The 24,527-nt window shown below is 45.7% G+C and overlaps 1 protein-coding gene across 1 annotated transcript in view; it reads right to left on the bottom strand.

The window, feature by feature from the left end:
- Nucleotides 1-24,527, bottom strand: part of ANO2 (anoctamin 2) — a 341,871-nt gene that overhangs the window by 243,311 nt on the left and 74,033 nt on the right. Inside the window, exon 4 of the mRNA XM_053894601.1 lies at nt 15,584-15,682. Within this exon, the coding sequence (XP_053750576.1) occupies nt 15,584-15,682 (99 nt within the window). The remainder of the gene's footprint in view (nt 1-15,583; nt 15,683-24,527) is intronic.

Below are 24,527 nucleotides of genomic sequence, written 5' to 3'. Positions count from 1 at the left end.
AGTGATTCAATCATGAGGGGGGAGCCCCTTCTGCCACGTGAGGACACAGTGAGAAGTACCAGCTAGGAACGAGGAAGAGGTCCTTCACCTGACCACAATGGCACCCTGGTCTAAGACTTCCAGCCTCCAGAACCCTGAGAAAGAATTCCACGCCCACTTTCTTGTTTATAAGCCACCCCGTCCATGGTATTCCATTATGGCAGCCCCAATGGATAGAGACTGTGGTTTTCAAGATACTGGCTATCAAGCAACAACGTTCCTAGGAGACAGGAAACAAGCAAGATGGCTCCTGGGATGGCTCCATCTCACTGCCTTGACAGAGGTTCTCAGCCAAGGGGCAGGAAGGGAAGACAAGTGGGGCCCATTGAACCCCTGAGCTGAGGAGACAGAGCTGGAAGTCTGGGGAGGCCAAGGCAAATGGAGTTCACAGGACAGGGTAGCCCAGAGGAAAGAGCTTCACAAGGAGCTCCAGAGAGCTGCAGAAGGTCCCCTGTGACCATTTGACCACACAGGTGCGAGGGACCTAGCTGAGCCTGGAGAAAGAACCATCTAAAAGGACTGAAAATAGCACCTCTTCCCATCAGGCAGAATGGAAAATCTCATCATCCACAGGGCACTGGGAAGAGTACTCAGGTTGACTCGGTAGCGGGGGATCATTAGCCCTAGACCATGCACTGCTCCAGATCCACTTCAAAAATCATAAAAGAAAGAACTGGACTAAATGCCTTGGAAAGTCCTGTCCAACAGTGTACAGCTTTAAACATTTAATGAAAAAGAAACACTCGTGATGTTTCTATGTTTCAACATCATGGGCACCCCCTAGATGCAGGCACTGAGCTTGGTGGTTGATTTGCCAAGTGCTGAAGAAGCACAAAGCTGGTGATGACCCTTCCAAAACAGAATGCTTTGCAATGTGCCCAGCACTTCCGTAGGCACCACTTCATTGGGCCCCATGAACACTCTGCAAGTGTGCTTGCCAAGTAGCATTAGCATCGCTACCTTACAGACAGGAAAACAGACTCAGACGCAAGGAATTGCCAGAGTCGCTGGTGAAACCAGGCCTGAAACCCAGGTTTCCTGACTCTCCCCCTCCCCATCCAGGCTCTTTCCTTCAACCTTTGATCCGTGGAAGGGCCCCATGATCCCCCAAGAAGGAAGCAGGCTGGAGTTCCCTTTCGGTCCCACCAAACCCAATAAGCCAGGCTCTTTCTTCTCTTGTGTCCAGCAGGATCCAGGCAAGGCACCCCGACCCTCTTTATTGTCATTAATATGCTCAGCAGCAGCCTCGTTATTACTGTTATTCTTGGACATCAGAGAATTATGAACATCCTCAGAAATGGCAAGACACATGTTGGCCAGCTGTTCCCCATTATGCCCTCCTTGGGTACATGATACGCCTTTCATGTGCTTAAAATCATAAATAATTTTTAAAGTATGTTGCTCTTATTTTTTATTCCAGGGCTCAAATGTGGTTCTCATAAAAGCTCACTTTGGCCTCATTGTCATAGTCTAAGAGGTTTACCGAGATCCCTTCTTTTCTTACTTCTTTCTCCCCCCACTTGTCTCCCTCTGCCTCTCCCCTCCAGAGGGGCACAGCACTGTGGTCTCAGGACTGATTTGTTTCCTTCCTGCGTTGGAATCATGTTTCCTCCTGGGATGCAAGGAACCAAGGCTATGGTGATGTCTATCATGAACAGATACATAATACTGTCCCCATTCTACAGATAAAGAAACCAAGGCACAGAAAGTTTTACTAACATGCCCAGTACCATACAAACATGAAGAGGTCCAATGACCCCAGAGATCAAGGAGAAGGTACAACAATAAGAGCTATAAATGATATAATCTTGATCATCTGTGAGTCACTCACCTGTAGTGACCTAAGAAGGCCTCTCCTTACAACTCATAGGAAAAGTCAGTGGGAAGAGCACAAACCAGGCATCAAGATGGACAGTGAGCCCAGCTGTGAGCATGTGTGTCTGCTCATATCCCATGACCCCAAAAGTCTGCCTCTTTTCATCTATTTATGCTTTCCTCTGCTCCTCCTAGTCACTAGATAATTGAAGGTCAACTGTTACAACTGATGACATCTCACTCGCCTTAAGGCTAGGGCTTGAAGATCAGCATCACACCCACTTCCTGACCTTTAATGTCAAAAGGCTCGGGCACACTGAGAAGTCAGTGTGGAGCATGGCACCACAAGCCACTAGCCGACAAGGGCAGAAGGCTCTGGACTAAAGAAGTTATGAGAAAGGGAAGCTATAGATGCAGCAGAATTTGCCCCCGTGTTCTTATCCCGCGTGCCGGTGCCTGAGAGGGCAGAGGGAGGGATACACACGCACACGTACACACGCATGCGTGCACACTCTGTACCAGATTCAAGGACTCCCACACATAAGCATTTACCTGTGTGTGTGAGTGTTAAGCTATTCACCAAAATGCCAACAGCACCAGAATCCCCAAGACCAGCCGCATCCTAGATCCCACAGGGAGACTCTGTGTGACACCAACAACAGAAGCTGACCAGTCTCTTCATCCCTACCTATGCTTACGGGTAAATTTCCTGTCTGAAGCAATACTGAGCCTGGAAAGTGATACTACAAAATGCACATTCTCCTTTGTCTAGCTCTATATTCATTTATGGTTTTTAATTCCGTTTTGGTATGTACTCTACACATGAATGAATGTTTGCTGACTTTAAAAATATGGGATAAAATCCAAACTACTTACATGGCTGACAAATCCCCTATAAGCTGCTCCTCCTGCCTCCCACTATATGCATAATGGCCTCCTCTCAGTTCCCCACACAGGCTGGGGTTTCCTTACCTTGGGGCTGGATGACCTGTCCTTCCCTCTCCTGGGAAGGTTCTCACCTGTCCTCCCCACCTGCCAAACCCCAACCTGGCCCTCAAGTCTAAGCTCAAATGGCGCTTTCCCTCACCCTCCCTCCACCACCACCACCCCCCCCCCCCGCCTAAATTAGTTTCCTCTGGTTGTCTCTGTCCACCCCGCTCTTTTTCTTCTGTGGGTGCCTCCCAGCTCATACAGCTCTCTAACTTCTGAGTCTTCACCATGCCGAAGCCAATGGAGCCAAGACCAGTGTGGTCACCACTGAATCACCTGCCCTCAGCAGAGTATAGTGATACTCAATAGGTATCCATTGGATGGATGGATGGATGGATGGATGGATGGATGGATGGATGGACGGACGGACAGACGGACAGACGGACAGATGGGTGGATGCATGGGTGAGTGGGTGCGTGGATGGGTGGGTAGATAAAAAATGGGCTTCCAAAAGGCTAGGACCCCCTATATACAACCTAGCCCCATTCCAGCTACAGTTAGACTTTTCCCAAATGTTTTTTGGCAACTGAAGGGGCAACTGAAAACCCAGAGCAGGAATGGATAATATGGTACATGTGCTGCCAGCCCCACCCATGTAGACAGCCCTTTGGGATGACAGGAATCCTTCTTAGTGCCCTCAAATGGGCCTCAGAGCCCACTCAGCATCAGTCTGTATCCAGTTGCCACCACAGATTAGGTCTGGTATGTATGACCCATTCTTTCATTCATTAACACATATTGGTTTCATGCCTGCTCTATTCCAACACATATTGGTTTCATGCCTGCTCTATTCCATGCCCGTTCTAGGTGCTACCTGTATCACAAAGCCAAATCCTTGCCCTCATGGAGCTTCCAGTGTAGTGTGGACACAGATAATCAAACAAGAACACAACTACATGACTCAGGAGCCGGTGGTATTGTTAGGAAGGAAAAACAAGAGAAGGGCATAGAGAGTTGCCGGGAGCATGCCTCACGGAGGGTGGACAGGGAGGACTGCCCGAGGAGGGGACATATGAACAGAAATCCCAGTGAAGTGAGGGAGTGAATTCTGTGGGTAGATAGAGGTCTTCCAGGCAGAGGGAAGAGCAATCAGAGAGTCCTTGAGATAGAAAAAGGCTTGGCATTCTGGAGGAAGAACAAGGCCAGTGAGGCTGGAGCAGAGCCAGCAAGTAGGAAGATGTAGGAAATAAATTTCTGTATCAGAGGCGGCAGATGTGGCATCCATTCAGAGTCCCTGACATAGACATTATCATTCCTGGCCCCTCTCTGATCAATGGCGCTTTAATGCCTACTGCAGGAACCACAAAACACCCTCAGGTTGGACCCTGCCCCAGCCATGGCACACAGCCACTCTGCCTTTATACTCAAGTGTACATCCTTGGGCTTTTGTTGGCGCAGTGCTGGTAAATGTTTACCAACTAGTGGAGAGGCTGTTGATTTATAACATTTGTGGATTTCTATGGTATAAACAGTGCCCACCATGGCCATTTTCAAGCTACCAATAGTTTAACCACTACCTTGCAAAATTCCTGAAAAAGTAACAATCAGATCTCGACAGGTGTTATGAGCCAACATGTCACTTACTCCAGTTCTTACTGGGTAAGAAGAGCTCTGCCCATGAGCCCCAGGTGCCAGAAGCTGACTGCCTCTGCCTGCTTCTCCACCTCTCCCCTTCTGCTCACTCTTTCCCATACACCCTCAGGAGCAGCCATGGCCAAGCTGGAAGAGCACCCACATATCCCAGTTACTCAGGACAGTCCTGGCATAATCACTGGGAGCTATTCCACCCTCAAAGAGCCCCACTTTGGGTGATAAATTCAATGGTCAACCTATCCACTGCCCTCCAGCACCAGGTCCCAGCCAACCCCAGTATGGCACATGTTACCCCAGTTCAGAGAGACATGACTCTAGGCTTTAACAAAAGAAAGCCACCACTTCTATTTCCATTTTTTTTTAACATTTATTTATTTTTGAGACAGAGAGAGAGCATGAACAGGGGAGAGTCAGAGAGAGAGGGAGACACAGAATCTAAAACAGGCTCCAGGCTCTGAGCTGTCAGCACAGAGCCCGATGCGGGGCTCGAATTCACGGACCGCGAGATCATGACCTGAGCCAAAGTCGGATGCTTAACCGACTGAGCCACCCAGGCGCCCCTATTTCCATTTTTTTAACCATGAGTCTTAAAATAACTTACTACAACAATTCAAAAACACTTCCCATAACATTTTCATATATTCTTCACCATTTTTGAGCCCTGAGTCAGACTTATCCACTAACAGACCAACACTAGGTCTGCCAGGTCCATATGGTCTCACCAGGCCCATATGCATGTCTAGAACATGGCCATATGCCATCTCAGGTTCCTCACTCAAACCACAGCACTTAGGTGGCATCAATTATTTTATTTATATTTTTGAAAATGAGAAGCATTACCTAAAACAAAAAGGAATAAAAAGCCAAAGGAATAAAAAGCTGCACTCTTTCCAGCCTATTTAAATACCAATCAAAGAGCATGCACCGAAAAGCCCATAAAGATATCAAATATAAACCCTACCCTTTCAGCTGTACCTCCATTAAAAACAAATGTCTGGGACCAGAAAATGGCAACATGGGACAAGGCCTCACCTACAGCCAACCCTATGTAAACACCAACAGTTCTGGTTCATTTAAAAATTACTGCTGATAATAATAAAAAGAAATCTGCCCTGAAAGGCATCTTGAAGGCTGAGTAGACAGTGACCCTTCTCCCTGTGACCAGGAATCTACAAGTTCTCCATCCTCAGCAAAGCTCATTGGGTTTTTCCTGCTTTTTACTTTCTGGTCACCAGAGAGGATTCACTAAACTATCAAAATAGCCCCAAAGAGTAATTAGCTCACCACCTGATGAAGGATGGAGTTGGTCTGAATGAGGAGGGAAAAGAATGTTCTGGAAGATCACATGAACTATACACAGCTGTGAGCTAAAAGTCCTGCTATTACATTGTAGATCACAGCTGCGAGAAGACCCTGGGGCTGGGGGAGCAAGGATAATCTGGCATCAATCAGCCAATCAATCTGGTATTTACTGAGCATCTATTATTTATGTAACACGAAACTAGAGTTTGCAGGGAAGACACAGGAAACACAAACTATAGTTCTCAGAGGGGGAGTGGGGATGTGGCACCTTGGGAGACACAAGAGTAAGGCACCCTAAGAAATAAAGGAAAAACTAACAAATGAGAAAAATCCTGACTATAGGGTGACTAAGAATCCACTTAAGGAATAAAGGAGGGTCTATGAGGGAAGTGAGATTTGGGCTGGGATGCAAAGAATGTGTTTCTTTATTGTTTATTGTGTATTTAGAGAAGATGGGGAGATCATTCTAGGACCAGAGGCAAATATTTAAAGCATGTGAAAAGTTTCCAGGCCCTGGAAGAGAGAGTAAAGTACTCTCCTTTTGACAAGAGTCTAAATCAGGGAGCTCAATGTAGGCTCCACAGAGAGACATGGGCAAGAGAACTCAGAGAAAACACAGTGACATTACCAGGCTCGAGGACAAAGGGCAGCCCCAGATACAGAGTAGGGATCCACATGCTAAGTGTACTACCTCATTCAGCACACAGCTTGAAGAAGTGACAGATGTGGGACAATTTTACTCTGAGATATTTGGACAAAATCAGAGTGTGAATGACCCCACAGGAGTCCCTCAGCTAACATCAACAATGGGGAAAGAATGAACAAATTCATTAACTGTCACTTGGCTGATGTGTGGACCCCAATATTTTAAAGCTATGACAGAGAAGTTAGGGTCCAACCTCCATACTTTACAGATGAGAAAGCTATCATCCAGGACTGCTAAGTAACTCACTGTTCCAGTCCCAGGCAATGACAAGAGAAAACTTCTGATGTGTTACCTGTCCCAGCCCAGAGGTATGTAATCTGAGATGGAGTTTCCCAGGGTATGTTCTGCAGATCACTGGTTCCCCAGGATTCCTAGGAACATACCTATGAATAACCTATGAGTGTTCAGAGGAAAAGAGTTAAAGTGGAACCTCTTAGACTAAGAGTCTTCTTAGAACTTTTAATTGGTCAGAAAAACTTAATAATTAGTGTTTCTAAAGTCTGTTAGACCATGAATTATTTTTATTTTTATTATTTTTTGATTTGAGAGACAGAGAACAAGTGAGAGGGGTAGGGAGAGAGAGAGAAAGTCTTAAGCAGGCTTCACACTCAGCACAGAGACTGACGCAAGGCTCAATCCCATGACCCTGGGATCATGACCTGAGCCAAAATCAAGAGTCAGATGCACAACCAACTGAACCACCCAGGCACCCCAGACCATGATTTTTTTTAAAAAAAAAACAAAAGACCACTGGTTCTAGAGTATAGGCTCTGAGAAATGATGTTCTAGACCATGCTAGCCCAAGCTTCAATTTGGACGTTTCAGTAAAGTGAAGTAGGAGCACAGCTTTGCAGTCAGAAAGAAATGAGTCTAACCCCTTCATGCCAGGTGACCTTAGGGAAGCTTATTAACCTCTCTGAACCTGTTTCCTCATCTGTAAAATGGAGCTAAAGCTAGTCTTACCACATATTGTTGTGAGGATAAAAACAAAAAGCATGTAATGCTCTTATCAAAGAACACAGCGCATAAGAAGCATTAGCTACATTTAAAACTCAATTTAATTATTTATCAACTTATATCTCTGGTTATAAGTTCTTTTATTTTCAGATATTTTGAGTGATATCATTGATAGTGGTTTGACTACCTTTCTCCTCAAAGCCAACCATAAGAATTATGAAATATGGGCAACCTTTAAAACATGCTAACAGACTTTATCCTTATTTACCCCTTATCAAGGCAGAAAGAAGCTTTCACCTAATCAAACCAACAATTATCTTTGGGATCAGAAGTATAAGTGGGGAGGGGCGCCTGGGTGGCGCAGTCGGTTAAGCGTCCGACTTCAGCCAGGTCACGATCTCGCGGTCCGTGAGTTCGAGCCCCGCGTCAGGCTCTGGGCTGACGGCTCGGAGCCTGGAGCCTGTTTCTGATTCTGTGTCTCCCTCTCTCTCTGCCCCTCCCCCGTTCATGCTCTGTCTCTCTCTGTCCCAAAAATAAAAAAAATAAATAAATTTAAAAAACGTTGAAAAAAAAAAAAAAAAAGAAGTATAAGTGGGGAAATAATTGCTGAATTGAAAAGCAGCTCTTAGCCACACTGGGTCTCCTTCCACTATGTGTGCTAAGATGAGCCCCTTCCAGTCTCTTCGGATTTCATTAAAGCAAAAGCAGAACGTGAAACAGACACAGACATGGTGAGGTCATGAAGGAGGATGCTTGCACAAAGGCTCCTCCAGAGGAGTCCACAGCCCAGCATCAAGGAATGAACAAGGCTACTTCAAGCAACCTTAGAAAATGCCAAATGGATTCCTGGGATACAGAGCAAACCCACAAGCCTACCTGAGACCCAGGTCTTGGATCATTGGCTTGTTGCTTCCTGCCCAGAGGAAGAGTATACTCATTCCCCAGGGCTTTCATAACAAACTACCACAAAGTGGGTGGCCTGAAACAGCAGAAATGTATGCTCTCACAGATGTGAAAGCCACAAGTCTGGAATTGGGCTGCCAACAGGCCTCCACCCCCTCTGAAGGCTCTAAGGGGAAAACCTTCCTTAGGTTCTGAGGGCCCCAAGCATTCACCTTGGTTTGGAGCTGCATTCCTCCATTCACAGCCTTTGTCTTCACCTGGTCTTCTTCCCTGTGTGTCTGTGGATCTCAATTATCTTTCAGCCAATAATTGGATTTGGGCCCACCCAACATCCAGGATGATCTTATCTTGAGATCCTTACCTAATTCTATCTGCAAAGACCCTTTTTCCAAATAAGATCGCATTCATAAGTTCCACAGTTAGGGCTTGGATACCTATTTTTGGACACACTATTCATACCACTACAAAAAAAGGATTATGGACCTTAAAAAAAGCACAAGCACTTGTGATGGCTAATTGTATGTGTCAACTTGACTGGCCACGGGGTGCCCAGATATTCGGCCAGCATTATTCTGAGTGTGTTTGGAGGATGGTTTTTGGATGAGATTAACAATTTGAATGGATACACTGAGTAAAGCAGTTTGCCCCCCTAATGTGGTGGCCCTCCATCCAATCAGTTGAAGGCCTCAATAGAACACAAAGGTTGACTAAGAGGGAACTTCTCCTGCCTGCTTGTTTGAGCTGGGACATTGATTTTTTTTTTTTTTTCCTGCCCTCAGACTGGAACTGAAATGGGCTCTTGTTGGGTCTCCAACCTGATGGGCATTTGGACTGGAACTTATACCATTAGCTCTCTTGGGTACCATAATCAGCTTACCATAATCACTTGGAACAATTCCTCATAATAAATATAACACACACACACACACACACACACACACACACACACACACACACGTCTTATTGGTTCTATTTCTCTGGAGGAACCTGATTAATATAAGCCTCACCTCTAGATAATTAAGAAGCAAGAAGTGCTGTGGTCCTGACTGGGCAGAGTACCTGAAGCTGGCTGGACACCATAAGCCAGAGGGAGAGTCTTCCCGTGGAGCTTTTGCAAAACCACAGTTACCAAATCAGAATCTCTAGAGAGGCAGTAGCAGGTATCCGAGAACAACTTCTAATAATTTATAAGGCTTAATGGAATTAATATCTTCCTCTAAGGGGCCATTGAGGCTAACCAAAATGCCAAGTTTCTTTGCTTTTAAGATGAAATTCTAATAGTTCAGTGTGGTAACACCAATTTCTTAATGGCATTTATATATTTTTTCAGTTAATGAAAATCAAATGATGAACTATTCTTTAATAAATGCAATTTGGTAGATAAAAGAGATCTCAAACCAAGGATTCCATGGAGAGACTTAAAAGATGAATGCTATTTCTGCCCTTTTCTCTTTGGATCATTGACTCACCAGAAACTTCCACACATTACTTTGTACTACAATCCACCTTGCACTGCAGTTTAACATGGCAACGTCAGCTTTTATCCAAAAGCAGTTAAAAGATTCCTATGCAAAGAACATTCCAGCACTTTATATGAACTCATTACTAAAAATACGTCCCTTATATTGTTTCTGTCCTTTACATTGCAATTATACTTTAACCACAGGAAAAAGTTTGGGTCCTCTGACAAAACAGATGCTCATCTCCATGGATTACATGAACCACAGTCCTTCCTTCCTTGGCTACCAGGAAGCTCAAAGGGAAATCTGTCACACTTGCATTAATCACTCTTATTTTTTTCATTTCTACTGTCATCATTTCCCCTGCACTTCCTTACTGTCCCCCAATCACAGGGTTCTTTTCTATTTACCCTTTGTTAAAAAATGATCCCTTTGTATTTATGATTTTGCTTGTAACCCATCACAAATCCTGTTTTGCAAAATAGGGTAAGATATGAATCAACCCCAGGTTCAGGGGGGCAGAGCCAATAGTGAAACTCAAGTCTCCTTTTGCCACATCTGCTGTCTATCCCTGGAAATGGGCGCCTTCAAGACCTCCCTCCTGCACTGCGGGGCTGAGCAGTCTTCCTGCTGACTCTCCCAGGGACTGCACCACAGGTCTCACACATGCAACCATTATGTTTAGGGACACCCCAAGGAGCCATGCTCTAGGAAACAGAAATCCCCCAGCACACAGTGCAAAGGCCATCTGTTCCCGCCTCTCCCCAGACTCTATGTCTGGGCTTCTGGCTGCCGTCACAGGTTTAAGGAACTAGGTCCAGTTTCCCCCAACGCTGCAGATGCTGGCTGTGAAGGGAAACAGCAGGAAAGAGTCGGCCGATTCATTGCCGACTGTGCCGCCCTATTCACATCACGTGTGAACAACAACGACAACAGTAAAAGTACCCGCTATCATGTGTTGTGTGTGCCTCTATGCTAGACATCCGATATCATCACCACTCCTTTCAACAACCTGCCACAACATTTATTACTCCTGTTTTGGAGATGAGGCTTGCTCTAAGCCTGCTTTCCTAAAAAGATACAACTTGCTGGAAGTTAACAGCATCTCCTTGCCTGCGAAGGACTCATAAGCTAAAGTCCTCATAGACTTCAGGGAACAGCAAAAGTAGCCCCTGCAATATCAGTCTCTCTACTCAAAAACAGCTACATAAATTTTGACAGACTGGACAAAAGTGATTTTCACCCATCCCAGGCATATCACTTCTTCCAAATTTGGTGGATTCTGACTAGATTAATATGACCTCATGGACAAGAATGGACTCTGTTAACTCCCCCTTGTCTGTTTCCACCCTTGTCTCTGTTGCAGGAAGCACTTGGAGAGTCAGTGAACGTAAGGGGTAAAAGAGGGGGGAATGTTCGTTTATATGGACAAAAGGCGAATGAGGGAGAAACATAAATGTTGAGCGCAATCTAGAAGGCCCATTTTGGTAATGAGTAGAGGTGAGAAAGGCACCCATTTCAAACCTTCCCAGGCTGCCCCGGGGCCAAAGGCCAGGCCTCCCCACCCCCTTCCTGTGCACGGAGGTTGAGTGTCCCTCACAAAATGCTGGCTCTTCTGTTGTTGTTCTTGGAAAACAAATGTTTCCTTCCAAGATCCCCCTCCTGGTTAATATCTGTGTTCAGGACTCTGAGTCCCTAGACGCGTTACTATGGATTTGTCCAGGTTTAGAGATCTTGATTTCGCGATTTCCTCCCCATCTTCCTGGTCTCTCCAGACCCTGCTGAGTTATGATACAAACCTCCACCGGCCCGGAGGATGCTCAACTGATCCCACACTGTGCCTCAGCCTTCCTCCACGTTCCCCCCACCACCAGGATGTGGCTCTCTGCAAACATAGTTTATTCTCATCGTAGTCACTTCCCAAACCCACTAAAACAGGAGGAAAATGCCAGTGGCCCCCATACTAACCTTGCACAGATTTCCCTGCCTCATCCTCCCTGTCCATGTCTCTGGGTATAGCCCCCACCTCCACCCCTGTGATCAGGTTCTGTCAGACTGATTTTGAAAAACATGCATCCTACCCTGCCTACCAAGTTATACCTCCTCTCCTGCTTATGACATCCCCTGTGAGGTCAGCCACTGCATCCTATGACTACAAAGAAGATCAGGGCCATGTGGCTGGACCCACAGAAGGATGACACACAGTCCACCTGTGTCAAGTATGGGACCCAGAAACTTTGGGGAGAAGTTCCTTCTGTTATATCTGCAGCCTTCCAGGAGCCACCACCTGGCTTTGCTCTCCCCAGATTCCTTGCCCCATCGTATTTACATATAGATCTGTGCTGTGCTAATGAGTTGCCATTTGAGATAGTGTTTTACTCATGCTTTGATGTCTGCGTATGTTTATTCCTGATGAGCCCTTTGTAAACTCTCTGAGAGCATGGATTATTTCTGTGCCCTTCAGTGTCTCTCCAAAGACCCCCTACAGTGGGTCTTCCATCAGTGTTGGCTGCAGTGAAGCTGGCTGGGTCGGGGAAGGGCTAGGAATCGAGAATGCACATAAAAATATTTGAGCACACAGACACAATGATAAACTCTTACACTTCCATAGCACCAGTTAGGAGTTAGAGTCTTACAACACCCTTTTAAGAAAAAATAGGGCATGTACTATTATAGCCTATATCATAGATGAGGAAACTGGGGCTCTGGAAGACGAAGTGACATCCCCAAATCACACTGCAAATAAACATGGAACCAAGGCTAGAAGTCTGGTCTTCTAGACCCTACCACAGTGTCTACCACCCTCAGCCTCTAAAAGGAAAAGGAAGGGGGTGGGGACAGCCTGATTGTGCATCAATCAATGAATGGATACAGAAGATGTAGTATGTGTACACAGTGGAATCTTACTCAGCCATGAGAAAAAAAGAATTCCTGCCATTTGCAACATAGATGAACCTTGAGCACACCATGCTAAGTGCAATGAAAGCAGAGGAAAAAAAACTGTACTATGTAATATCACTTATATGTGGAATCTAAGAAGCCAAACCTATAAAAACAGAGAGTAAAATGGTGGTTGCCAGGGAATGGGGTGGGGGGATAAAACAGCTGCTGTTTAAAGGGTACAAACCAGTAACAAGTAGTAAATAAGCCATAGAGATTTAAGGCACAGTAGAGTGAATATAGACAACAACGTTGTACTACAACCAGAGACTAGAACTTAATTATTCCAACCGCCAAAAAGAAAGAATAATTATGTAACAGTGATACAGGTGCTAATTACCTCTACAATGGCAATCATATTACAGTATATAAATGTGTCCAATTTACATGTTGTATGCCTTATATTTACACAAGGTTATGTCAAATATATTTGATTTCTTTTAAAATGCAAAAAAAAAAAAAAAAAAAAAAAAAAAAGACAAAGAAGGAGGGAAACTCAGAGATGGCTGCACTGTAATATGTCCTTGCCCTAATCATTCCAACTACAAATTCAAGTGCAGGTACTACCCAAACTATAGATGGTAGTTCCAACAGGCTAAGCGTATGGGGACACATGACTCTGCAGGAAAATAGGTCATTTAAGCAGATCTATGCTCTCAAAGGTATGAGCCTATGCAAGGACAAGCAGAGACCAGGGGCAGGCATTACTTGGGGGCTGAGTCTGGGAATGAGGAGGAGAGGAAGGTGGTAGAGAAACGAGAGGTATGGTAGGATGTCCCAAGAACAGAGAGGGAGGCAAGGAAAAGGCACCAGGAGAGAGAGGTACAAGGGAGAGGGAAGAAGGATGGCAAGGAGAGCAAAGAAGAGACGAAAAGGGGAAAGAAGAAGGATACACACTTCTTCTGTGTCTCTGGCTTCCCTGCTATTAGGAGCATCCTGGGAGATAGAAGCCATAGCATGGGCTTTGGAATTTTGCTCACCTTCTTTCCAAGGATCAGCCAGCAGAGAGAAAGTTAGAAGCCAGAAGAAAGAGAAGTGAAACGGTTAGCCAGGTTGTGACACCACCAGAGGGAAGCAGAAGCCTCCATCCAAGACTGATACTTGAGGCATGTTGCCAGCAAACCAGGAAATCCTCTAATCATCTATGGAGGAGGAGTGGAGGTCCACAATAAAGATGGCGCCTGCGTTCGAGGACAATGGGATTAGGAGCAAGAGGTCCAAAACTAGGAGACAATGCAGCAGTGCAAATGAAGGGACAAAGGCCCTGGTATGGTCCTTGTGAAAACAAGACACTCAGGCAGGTGACCCCAAAACATTTACTTCTTTTGGCAGAATATCTGTAGCTGATATTCACGTCTGTTTGTTCATTGTTTGTCATGTGTCCACCTGCCACGAAGGTATCGTCTGTCTTAATAAACCTATAAAAACAGAACCCACAGACTTTACCCTCTTGAGTAGGGGATTCATGAGGGTAGCAAACATGTTGGTATTTGGTGAGTGAATTTTGATGGGGACGGTCGATCTATTGGTAGGGAAGACGGTATAAGCATAGACAATGACGTTGATCAAAATGGTGCTGCTGACTCTGAGGATAGTGATGAGAGTGAAGACGGTGATAAGGCAGGTGGTAACAGTGGCAGTGCAGAAAGCAACAGACATGGAGTTCTGTTCCTGATGGGGGTAGAAATTCTGGTGATGGTGGTCAGAATGAGGAAAATGATCTCTGCAAAGTTAGGTCACCACTTATGAAATACTTTATGTGTGTGTGTGTGTGTGTGTATGTGTGTGTGTGTGTGTGTGTGTGTGAGAGAGAGAGAGAGAGAGAGAGAGAGAGAGAGAGAGACAGGGAGACAGAGACAAAGAAACCGAGAAAGAGAAAGAGAGATATCATCTATAAATCACTCATTAGACTAGAGTAGCATGTGCCCCAGAACCCTTCCTAGAGAAACATCACAAGTGGCCAAAGTCAACAGCCACTGTTTTCTCCTAAAATGCCTAACAACAACAACAACAAAAAGAATAGTAAATCTGTGGACACTTTTCCTTTCTCTTTGGAAATGTTCACTGGATTTTGTTATACATGGAGACGCTCACCTAGGAATTCCCTGGGGGAATTTTGAAATTATACATAAACTATACTAACTGAAAGGAACCTCAAAACTCATCTGAACTGTGTGGTTCTCAACCCAAATATACATCAGAACCTCCTGAGGATTTTTTTCTTCACAATATTGGTGCCAAAACCTCATTCCATACCAACCACCTGAATGAACATCCCAGAGTTGGGAGGCTGGCATGATATTCCAAAAACATTCCTCAGATGGTTTTCTTTTAATCAACTCTCCTGATTAAGAACCTTCTATTTTACAGAGGAGACCAGCAAAAGCCACCACACAATACTTAGTGGTAGAGTCACAACCAGAATAGGGATCTTTGCAGCAAGTTCGGAGCTATTCTCCCTGCATGCTGTCTACCCAGTCCGCATGGCTTGCTGTCTGCTCTCATTGCTACATCTGGTCTTAAAAAAAAAAAAAAAAAAAAAAAAATGCCTGGGAGTGTCAGGACCTCAAGAAGAGGGAGAGAGGAAGTATAACAGAGAAACCAAGAATCTGGACCAGAACAATGTCTGGCTTCCCATGAAGCACATCCCAGGGGGAGCTCCAAGGTGAAGGGACATCCCAAACCCGGCCCCTCTCTGCACCCCAACTTGCTTTCCCACCCCACCCACATCACTGCCCCATACTTAGGGTCCCTGGGGAGGCAAGAGCAATTGCAACTCCACAAACCCTCATCCCCCAAACCCTGGCCTTGTTCCCACACTATTGCCAGCCAGCCCACCCTCCAGAGGCCCCCAAACCCAGAAGAAACATGCTCATACTTTCTTGGTGGGGACTTTGATCTTCAAGAACTCTGCCTCTCTGGCCAGCACCTGCCACGGGGCGTGTATCCGGACAAAGATGGATCCCTGGCTTTTACTCTGCAAGGTACAAAGGAAGAAGAAATGGAAACACTTAGAAGGACATAGCTTAAATTCCTGTTTCCCTAGCTCTCCCAAACTAGAAGCCCCGACCTGGCATTTCTTCAGTTTCTGGTGTTTGTTCTCTTTAACAAAACACCAGGGTCCTGTCCCCTCCTGCCCCTATCTAGTCACCAGCTCTGTTCCAGAAGGGCCCTCATCAAAAACCACAGGGTAATGTTCCCAAAGTGTGGTCCCTGGAGGCTTGGTGGCTCCAGAAGAAAAGAAGAATTAAAACAAGTATGTTCCCAAGATTTGAAACATAAGCAATTACGATTTTTGCAAAAACCCTATTATAGTCTTCATAACAAGTACGGAGTTTACCTTTGCTAGCATTCAGTGAACAGCCTGCAACTCACCCCATTCACATATTTGTGCTCTATCATGCTGGGTCATAGCCTCAAATGACAAAAGTGGCTCACCTAAGCCCCAAAGTAAGGATACAAATAATAATGTAAACAGGGGCGCCTGGGTGGCTCAGTTGGTTAAGCGTCTGACTTCGGCTTAGGTCATGATCTCACAGTTCATGGGTTCAAGTCCCGCATCAGGCTCTGTGCTGACAGCTCAGAGCCTGGAGCCTGCTTCGGATTCTGTGTCTCCCTTTCTCTCTGCCCCTTCCCAGCTCGCTCTCTCTCTCTCTCTCTCTCTCTCAAAAATAAATAAACATTAAAAAAAATTTAACAATAATTATAATGTAAACAGTACAATGTAAAATGACATCATCAACATAAACCATGAACAGGGCTCCAGTGTGAATGTGGAATATGAATCTATGACTCAGGACAAGGAATTCCATGAGTATATAGACTTCACCCAAAAAATATAAAGGAAAGGAAATGCAGTGATGAGCATCTGAAATTTAGGTCATATTGATTTAGTAATCCATTTGGCCCTGGCCACAGTGTGTGTGATAAAAACTGGTCAGGGGGTCCCTGGGTGGCTCAGTTGGTTAAGCGTCCGACTTCGGCTCAGGTCATGATCTCACAGTTTGTGGGTTTGAGCCCCGCATCAGGCTCTATGCTGACAGTAAGAAGCCTGCTTGGGATTCTGTCTCTCCGTCTCCCTCTCCCTCCTTCTCTCTCTCTCTCTCTCTCTCTCTCTCTCTCTCTCGTTCTGCCCCTCCCCTGCTAGCTCTCTCTTTCTCTCTCTCAATAATAAATAATAAACATTAAAAAATTTTTGGTCAAATTATGATGTCAAGCCATCAGTTTCTCCCCATCTTCAAATAAAACCTCAAATTTTTTTCAAAACAAACACAAAAAGAAAACAACTACCTCTGACCTTAATTCAATTAGTTTTGTCACTAAAGAATGAAAGGAAACCAAAACAAGTCAGAAAAATGGGCAAAAGCCCCATTATTGGTGAGAAGCTTCTAAAACCACCTGCAGAGTTCATCACAAACGCGGTGTTCGCAGAGAAAGCAGAGCAAGCAGGCAGCACCATGCCTTCATTGGATGACTGTCGGAGATCACCTAAAACCCGTGCACCGTGGTGGGAAGATGCTGGTGTGCTGGCCAGCCTGCTACTGATGTCAGGGGGCAGCGTGGGAATCAGGTCCTAGTGAGTGTGCTCCACAGACAGACGTGCTTGTAGCTTCTTGACCCCCCAGGCCCCCTGAGGCTTCTACTGAATTACGGTGTACTTTGTGAAGCAGGAAGCACGGAGACCAGTACTGAGAAGACACCAACTCTGCATGCGACAAAGGTATTCCCGCTCACGTAAAAGGTGTCCCCTTTGAAAATCATTCCCCAGCTTCATTCATAAAGACCAGCTGGTGTTCATCAATCCATTCTCTGGTCTTGGTTTTGTGCTGAAGATAACAGTGGAAGCCATTCACATCCAGCCTCTTACCATCGGCTTTTCCAGTGTGCTAGGCAGAGAAACAGGTAGCAAACCAGAAGACTGCTCTCCCCATTGAAGTATATGGACTACTGACGGTGCTCACAGGACAATGGAGAAGATAAAGAGACACTTTATGGTGTTCAGAATGCAAGTGAAGACTATCTCTATGATTCTGAACTGTGGGCGCACAATACATCCAGTAATTCACATACCCAGAACCTACTCCCCACTTCAGGGATGAAAGCTTATGATTTAAAAAAGGAGAAGAAGGAAGAAGAAATGAAGATTTTTTATGAAGACTGAACCACGGTATGAAAGTCTTGGAGGGTCCAGAGTTTGCAAACACCTGAAAATAAGAGCCATGGCCGTGATGCGTATATACTGAGTGCATATCATGTGCTAGCACAGAGCCAAACAGTCATGTGTTTTAGAACAAAGAAGATGTACGGCCACACCGTCAGGCAGGGACTATCACTGTCTCTCTTTTACAGTTGAGGAAATCAAGATAGGGAAAATTTAAATAATTTGTCCAAAGTTACACAGATAGTGTGACAAAAAGGTATTCGGATCAAAGCAGTCTATGCCCTACCTGATGACTTTCTTGGCCATGGAGGCAGACATAACACACTACTGGGCAAAGTGAACAGCCACCTCCAAGAGCTGTAGCAGAGCATAAAGACACACTTTTCAGACTAAAGTCAAATCAAAGGATGGATAAGGAGTATACAAGGCAGTCCTAAGATAAACACTCAACCTTCCGGCTTCCATGGATGACATAGTTCTGACCAAACACTGGCAGTGGCTTTCAGCAAGGAATCTCCTCAATTTCCATGTCTGTCTGTGGTTACACTATCCAGGAGTACTAGACAGAGTTATCAATCACTTGCTGCTACTTCGAACTGTAATTTAAGCTTTTCTAACTTAGTGAAAATGAAGGGTAAGAAAGGAAACCACCTGGGAAGCTGACCTGCACCCCCAGCTCTCCATCATGGCCCCAGAAAAGATGTTTGTGGTGAAAGGCAGTGAACAGTACCATCCTTCTTACTGAGATGAAATCATGACTATTATTGATTTTAATACATGATGTTTTGTCTTTATTTTTAAATTGCGAAAAATGGTTTTTTTGTTTTTTGGTTTTTTGTTTTTTGTTTTTTGTTTTTTTAGAGAGAGAAAGAGAGAGCGCAAGCAAACAGAGGGAGCAGAGAGAGAGACTCCTAAGCAGACTCCACACTCAGCACAGGGCCCAGTGTGGGGCTCGATCCCACAACCCTGGGATCATGACCTGAGCCAAAATCAAGAGTCGGACGCTCAACCTATTGAGCCACCCAGGCGCTCCTGTGATGAATGCTTTTTTTGAAAGTTTGCATAGAATAGGGGCGCCTGGGTGGCGCAGTCGGTTAAGCGTCCGACTTCAGCCAGGTCACGATCTCGCGGTCCGTGAGTTCGAGCCCCGCGTCAGGCTCTGGGCTGATGGCTCGGAGCCTGGAGCCTGTTTCCGATTCTGTGTCTCCCTCTCTCTCTGCCCCTCCCCGGTTCATGCTCTGTCTCTCTCTGTCCCAAAAATAAATAAAAAAAAAAAAAAAAAAAAAAAAAAAAAACGTTGAAAGTTTGCATAGAATTGGAAGCTCAAGTGTGCACTGAAGTGGCTACAGATGTTCAAAGTTTGAGGAAGGAATGAGAAAGCAAGGGTCAAATCTCATGACCTTGGTGGCAGACTGCTAGCTGTCCCCTGAAAGCCATTATCATCTCCTTCATCCACTTTAAAACTAAGTGTATAGCCATCCAGAATCAAGTCTGTATCTCCCCTGCAGTTAGATGTAACCATAATACTAATCATGAAGCAGCTGCCGGCCACCCTCTTCAAAGACAGTGTGCAGGTTCATCATCCTCCCTACCCTTGACCTGCTGCCTGGAACATGGAGACAAGCATCTCAGACCTTGAGGTCAAAGTCAAGGCCAGAAACAGCAAAGTATCAAGAGAAAAGCCGAGTCCTAACCTCTCAGAGTGTTGTAACTTCCCTGGCTGTCCCGGGGATTTTTACGTGAGACATAAAACTGTTGAGCCCTTGTGATTTTAGAGGGTGTATTAATTGCAGCCCAACCTGTTTGCTCATTGCCTCCAGCAAAGCATACTTCATTCTCCTCAACTGGAACTTGTTTTAAATGAAGATAAAGGCTGGTATGAAATCATGTGGTGCTAACATCCAGTCATGACCCTTTCAACCCAGGCAATACTGTTACCCTCTCCTAAAAAAGAAAATCACACAGGGTGCCTGGGTGGCTAGGTCAGTTAAGGGTCCGACTTCGGCTCAGGTCATGATCTCATCATGGTTTGTGAGTTCAAGCCCCTCATCGGGCTCTGTGCTGATAGCTCAGAGCCTGGAGCCTGCTTCGGATTCTGTGTCTCCCTCTTTCTCTGCCCCTCCCCCACTCATACTCGGTCTCTCTCTCAAAAATAAATGTTAAGAAAAAAAATTTTTTAATTAAAAAAAGAAGAAGAAGAAAAGAAAATCATGGGAGCTGATGTGAAACATTAGCTCGTGTGACTGGCCATGTCTCCTGAAGAAAAACAAATACTTGAAAATCCCTGAGCAGAACCATCCCCAAATGCAGAAGCTCTCTTTACTAACCCAGGAATCTAAAATTGGAGATAAATATAGATTGAGCTTTAAATTAAAAAAATGGTTCCCTTCTTCTCCAGGCTCAATTGACTTCCATTCTTCCCCATATTTGAATTCTCTCAAGCACAGCAAGGGAGTGGAAAGAGGCTTGGGCTTCAGATAAAAACAGATTAAGACTGGAATCCTGGATTTTATAGCTGGAGGACATTGGACAAGGCACTGAACCAAAGGAGCCTCAGTTTCTTTATCTGAATAAGGATGAGAAATGTTGCAGGTCTGTTGTGAGGATTGAAGACAGTGTGTGAGGTCCCTGCCCCAGGGCCTGGCACACAGGCCATCTGAGATGTATCTATGGGCCATGACCATGGTGATTCCCTCCACCCAACTGAAATGACAGCTTTCTGACTGCAGGGACAGCATCTAATGCTTCTTTTGTGTTCCTCAAGCACTTCCCACAGGGCTGGACACATAGGAGATCCTCCCTGAATCTCTGCACTCAATAGAAAAACTCAGGGAAAACCAGTTCCTGTTCCATTAAAATTGTGACTAAGTAATCCTTGTTTACTGCCCTTGAACTTTTAAAATTATCTATGTCCCATGTGTCCTAAAGGAATTCACAGGTTGAAAATAGAGCACATCTCCAGACTTTGAGGACAATGTCGGAAAACATGACTCTCTGAAATCAACACAAAATTCAACATAAACAGTATATAAGAGCTTGCCTACCATGGCATATAACCCATCTCTGGAAGATATTTTATAAACATATCATCAATGCGACCAGAAGGACTCCCAAATCACATCAGGCAACCAAAATTCAAGTTCATGTAAAACAATCTACAACATGTAATTTGGTTCTGGTCATCAGACAAAGAAGAACCAGTGTCCAAAGACTTCTCTGAGCAAGCACAAGCACATCCATCTTGGGGACGCAACTATCCCAGAGGCAAGAAACGTGAAATATACAACAGAGCCATAAAATCTCTCCAGCTCAGCTGCAATGCCTTGTGCCACTCCTTTCACTATGGTTCTGTTTTCATAAAACCCTACAAATTCTGTCTGTCCAGCTCCCGGGTGAAGATGACTGTGTCTCCCTCTTTCTCTGGTCAAAGGAAATGAATAGTATATGTAGGGCTCAATACCATCCATACTTTCAGGCATCCACTGGGGGCTTTGGAAGGTAACCCCATGGATAAGGGGGCCTCCTGTACTCTTCAGTCATAACCTGACTTTTGGTTTTCTAGGTCTCTTTTAAGTTGTGCTGTCACTTGGTTTCCTAGACCTAGTCACCACTAACTACATTAATGGAGCACAGAGTTCACCAAGCAAAGCAGGTCCCCATCTCTAACCAGTGCCTTGCTTAATCGGTCAGTTTCCCACCCTCTCCCTCCTCCCTTCTTCTCTAAAGTTGCCTAGACAGCAGGCCCAATCAAATGCACCTTCTCTAAGGCACACAGTACCTCTGCCCTCTCTCCCTGGACTCCAGCCACATAGCCCTTCCCACTGTTCACCAACTGCTCCAGCCAGTGTCCCACTTCAGAACCTGCTTGTAAGCTATTTCCTCCTCTGCAAAGTCCTCCCCACCCTCAGACCTAGCCAACTCCTAACTGGTTCTCAGCTAAACATTCCTTCCTCCTGGGGCGCCTGGGTGGTGCAGTCGGTTAAGCGTCCGACTTCAGCCAGGTCACGATCTCGCGGTCCGTGAGTTCGAGCCCCGACTCAGGCTCTGGGCTGATGGCTTGGAGCCTGGAGCCTGTTTCCGATTCTGTGTCTCCCTCTCTCTCTGCCCCTCCCCCGTTCATGCTCTGTCTCTCTCTGTCCCAAAAATAAATAAAAAACGTTGAAAAAAAAAATTTTAAACATTCCTTCCTCCAGAAGACCTTTTCTGAACCCAGGATTATGCCTGGTCCCCCCTCTTGCCTGCATGGCTCCTGTCCTTGTCCTTCATAGCAATGGCCGACATTGCAATCACGGTGAGTAGGTGTTTAATGCTTGCCTTCCTGACAGACCTTAAGCTCTATGAAAACAAAGAATGTGTCTATCTTGTTGACTGCTTTGTCCTAAGCAGCCAACACAGTACTGACATATGGTAAACACTCACTAAATAAATATCTACTGTAACTTCAACATGCATAGATACCTAGTTCTGCTTAGATCTGTGATTAATTTTTTTAAAGAAGTTTACCTATTTATTTTGAGAGAGAAAGAGAGAGAGAATGAACAGGGGAGGGGCAGGGAGAGAGATTGAGAGAGAGAGAATCCCAAGCAGACTCTGTGCTCCATGCACAGAGCCTTGATGCGGGGCTTGATCCCACAAACCATGAGATCACGAACTGAGCTGAAATCAAGAGTCGGAGGCTTAACTGACTGAGCCACCCAGGCGCCCCATCCTGTGATTAATTTCTAAAAATTGGCTACCACAGCCTAGAAAGCAACTGGTGACCTTTGGCCAACCACATTTAAATCTGGTTCTATTCTAAGAGAATAATTCAATTACCCTTAACTGTCATTTCTGAACTGTTTTCTCATGTTAACAACCCAAGTTATTCAAGATTCCACTTGACCAGGAAACTTATGAAGACCTTGCAGGAGGACCTCTCCATTCCTAACAGGAGCCCCCAGCCCTCACTGCATTTGCAGACCACTGCTTCCTTTCCTGGAGGCCTAACCCATCTGCACACATTCATCTGGTGCTCATAAAACACAATCTGAACTGAGCTGGGACCACATAATACCTGGAACCTCTCTACCTGATATCATTAAAGGGTACTGTAGTATTAAGGAAAACAATCAGGGATACCTTGGAAAATAAAAGGGACATCAAATGTAAAAGTCTTTCGTATCTTTACTTGCCAAGTATCAGACTTCCATGGTACCATTCAACATCCTCAGCAGAGGATGCATCCAAAGCAGAGCCAGCTGATGGGCATGTGGTGAATTTCAGAAGAATGCGCTGATTTGGCCAAAGTACTCTGGAGATAAAGAGGCCTCCAAAGATAGCTAACGTATCTTTCTCAAGTAACAAATGAAGACCTAGAACTCAGGAGACTCCGCTGCTTGGACATGGACATACAGCCAGTTAGTAGCAAAGCCAGGAATGAAATCCAAGTCTCCTGACACTCCATCCCATAATCCCCGTGTGGGATGGCAGCACACATCCCCAGGGGCTCCGATGTGTCTGAGGTCAATCCTGAGCCTCTCCCTTCACAAGAAATCGGGCAAATGAGGGATGGAGGAACAGCAGTGTTAGAGGAGGGAACTGTACCCCCAGCCACCTCCCTCCAGTGTTCCCACCACTGCTCAAGGCCCTTGGCAGGGACCAGAGACCGAGCACTCCTATTGAGATTATCCATATTGTTTATGTCTTGCTGCTGTTATCCAAAGATTGTATGTGGCTTTGCAAGACCACGTCTTCCCTCTAGAGAAACAAGAATGAATGGGAGGCAGCCCTAGCCAAACACTGGAAACCGATACTCCACAAGCCTCCTTCCCACGCAGTCCTGCCAAGCCACCTCAACGCTGACCCCAGACGCCTGAGTGTACTCTGGTCCCGAGCCCTGCTGTGAGCTGAGAACATCAGCTGCAGCACATCGTGGCCCACGAATGGGGCTGCCAGAGGAAGGGTGGGGAGATGAGCATGTAGACATGGAGAGGGACAAAGCAGGGACAGACTTATCTAAGATATCACCAACCTAGGCCATCTTGGATCAGCAGGGACCACAGGCATATGGTCCCACAGTGAGGGTGAGAGAAGCCCTCTGTGACTCCCACGTTCTCAAATCACCACAGCTGATGTGCATACACTAGAGGAGTTCTACCAGGTGGTGCTGAGACCGGGGCTGGGGCAGCCATCACCACAGACTAAAGAGGAGTGTGGAGAAGTGGCCCTGAGACTTTTGAAATGTGAGCAGGAAATGAGGGGGTCCTCACAACTGCTCCATCTGAGGAACACCACGTCTACCTGTGTCACTGTTAAGACCAAAGTCTTCACTTGCCTTCAGCCATCCGGAACTTCCAACCTATGGTCAGGGAGTGGGCTCTGGCCTGACTTCCTGGAGACCCAGGGACTTAGAATTGGGCACAAGTAAGAATGTCCTGGCTGGAGGAGGAGAGACGAAAGCTTGCCTTTCTGAGAAGCCATGGATGAGAGCAAGGGAACCCCCTCTTGAACCCTAGCCTCTCCAGACCAAGGTGGGGATGGGTCAGTGATCAACGAAGGCAAAGGGTAGGACTGAATGCCCACCTAACCCTGTCCCAGAAACCCAAAATATACCTGTGGCATGTCCCCTCTTACAGAAAAGACTTCACCTAGTCCCCAACCAAAGATTCAGGACAACCTAGCC

The sequence above is a fragment of the Panthera pardus genome, unplaced genomic scaffold (genome assembly GCF_024362965.1).
Source record: "Panthera pardus isolate Hobbes unplaced genomic scaffold, ASM2436296v1 HiC_scaffold_6, whole genome shotgun sequence".
NCBI lineage: Eukaryota > Metazoa > Chordata > Mammalia > Carnivora > Felidae > Panthera > Panthera pardus.
This window is presented reverse-complemented; position numbering and strand designations above follow the sequence as displayed.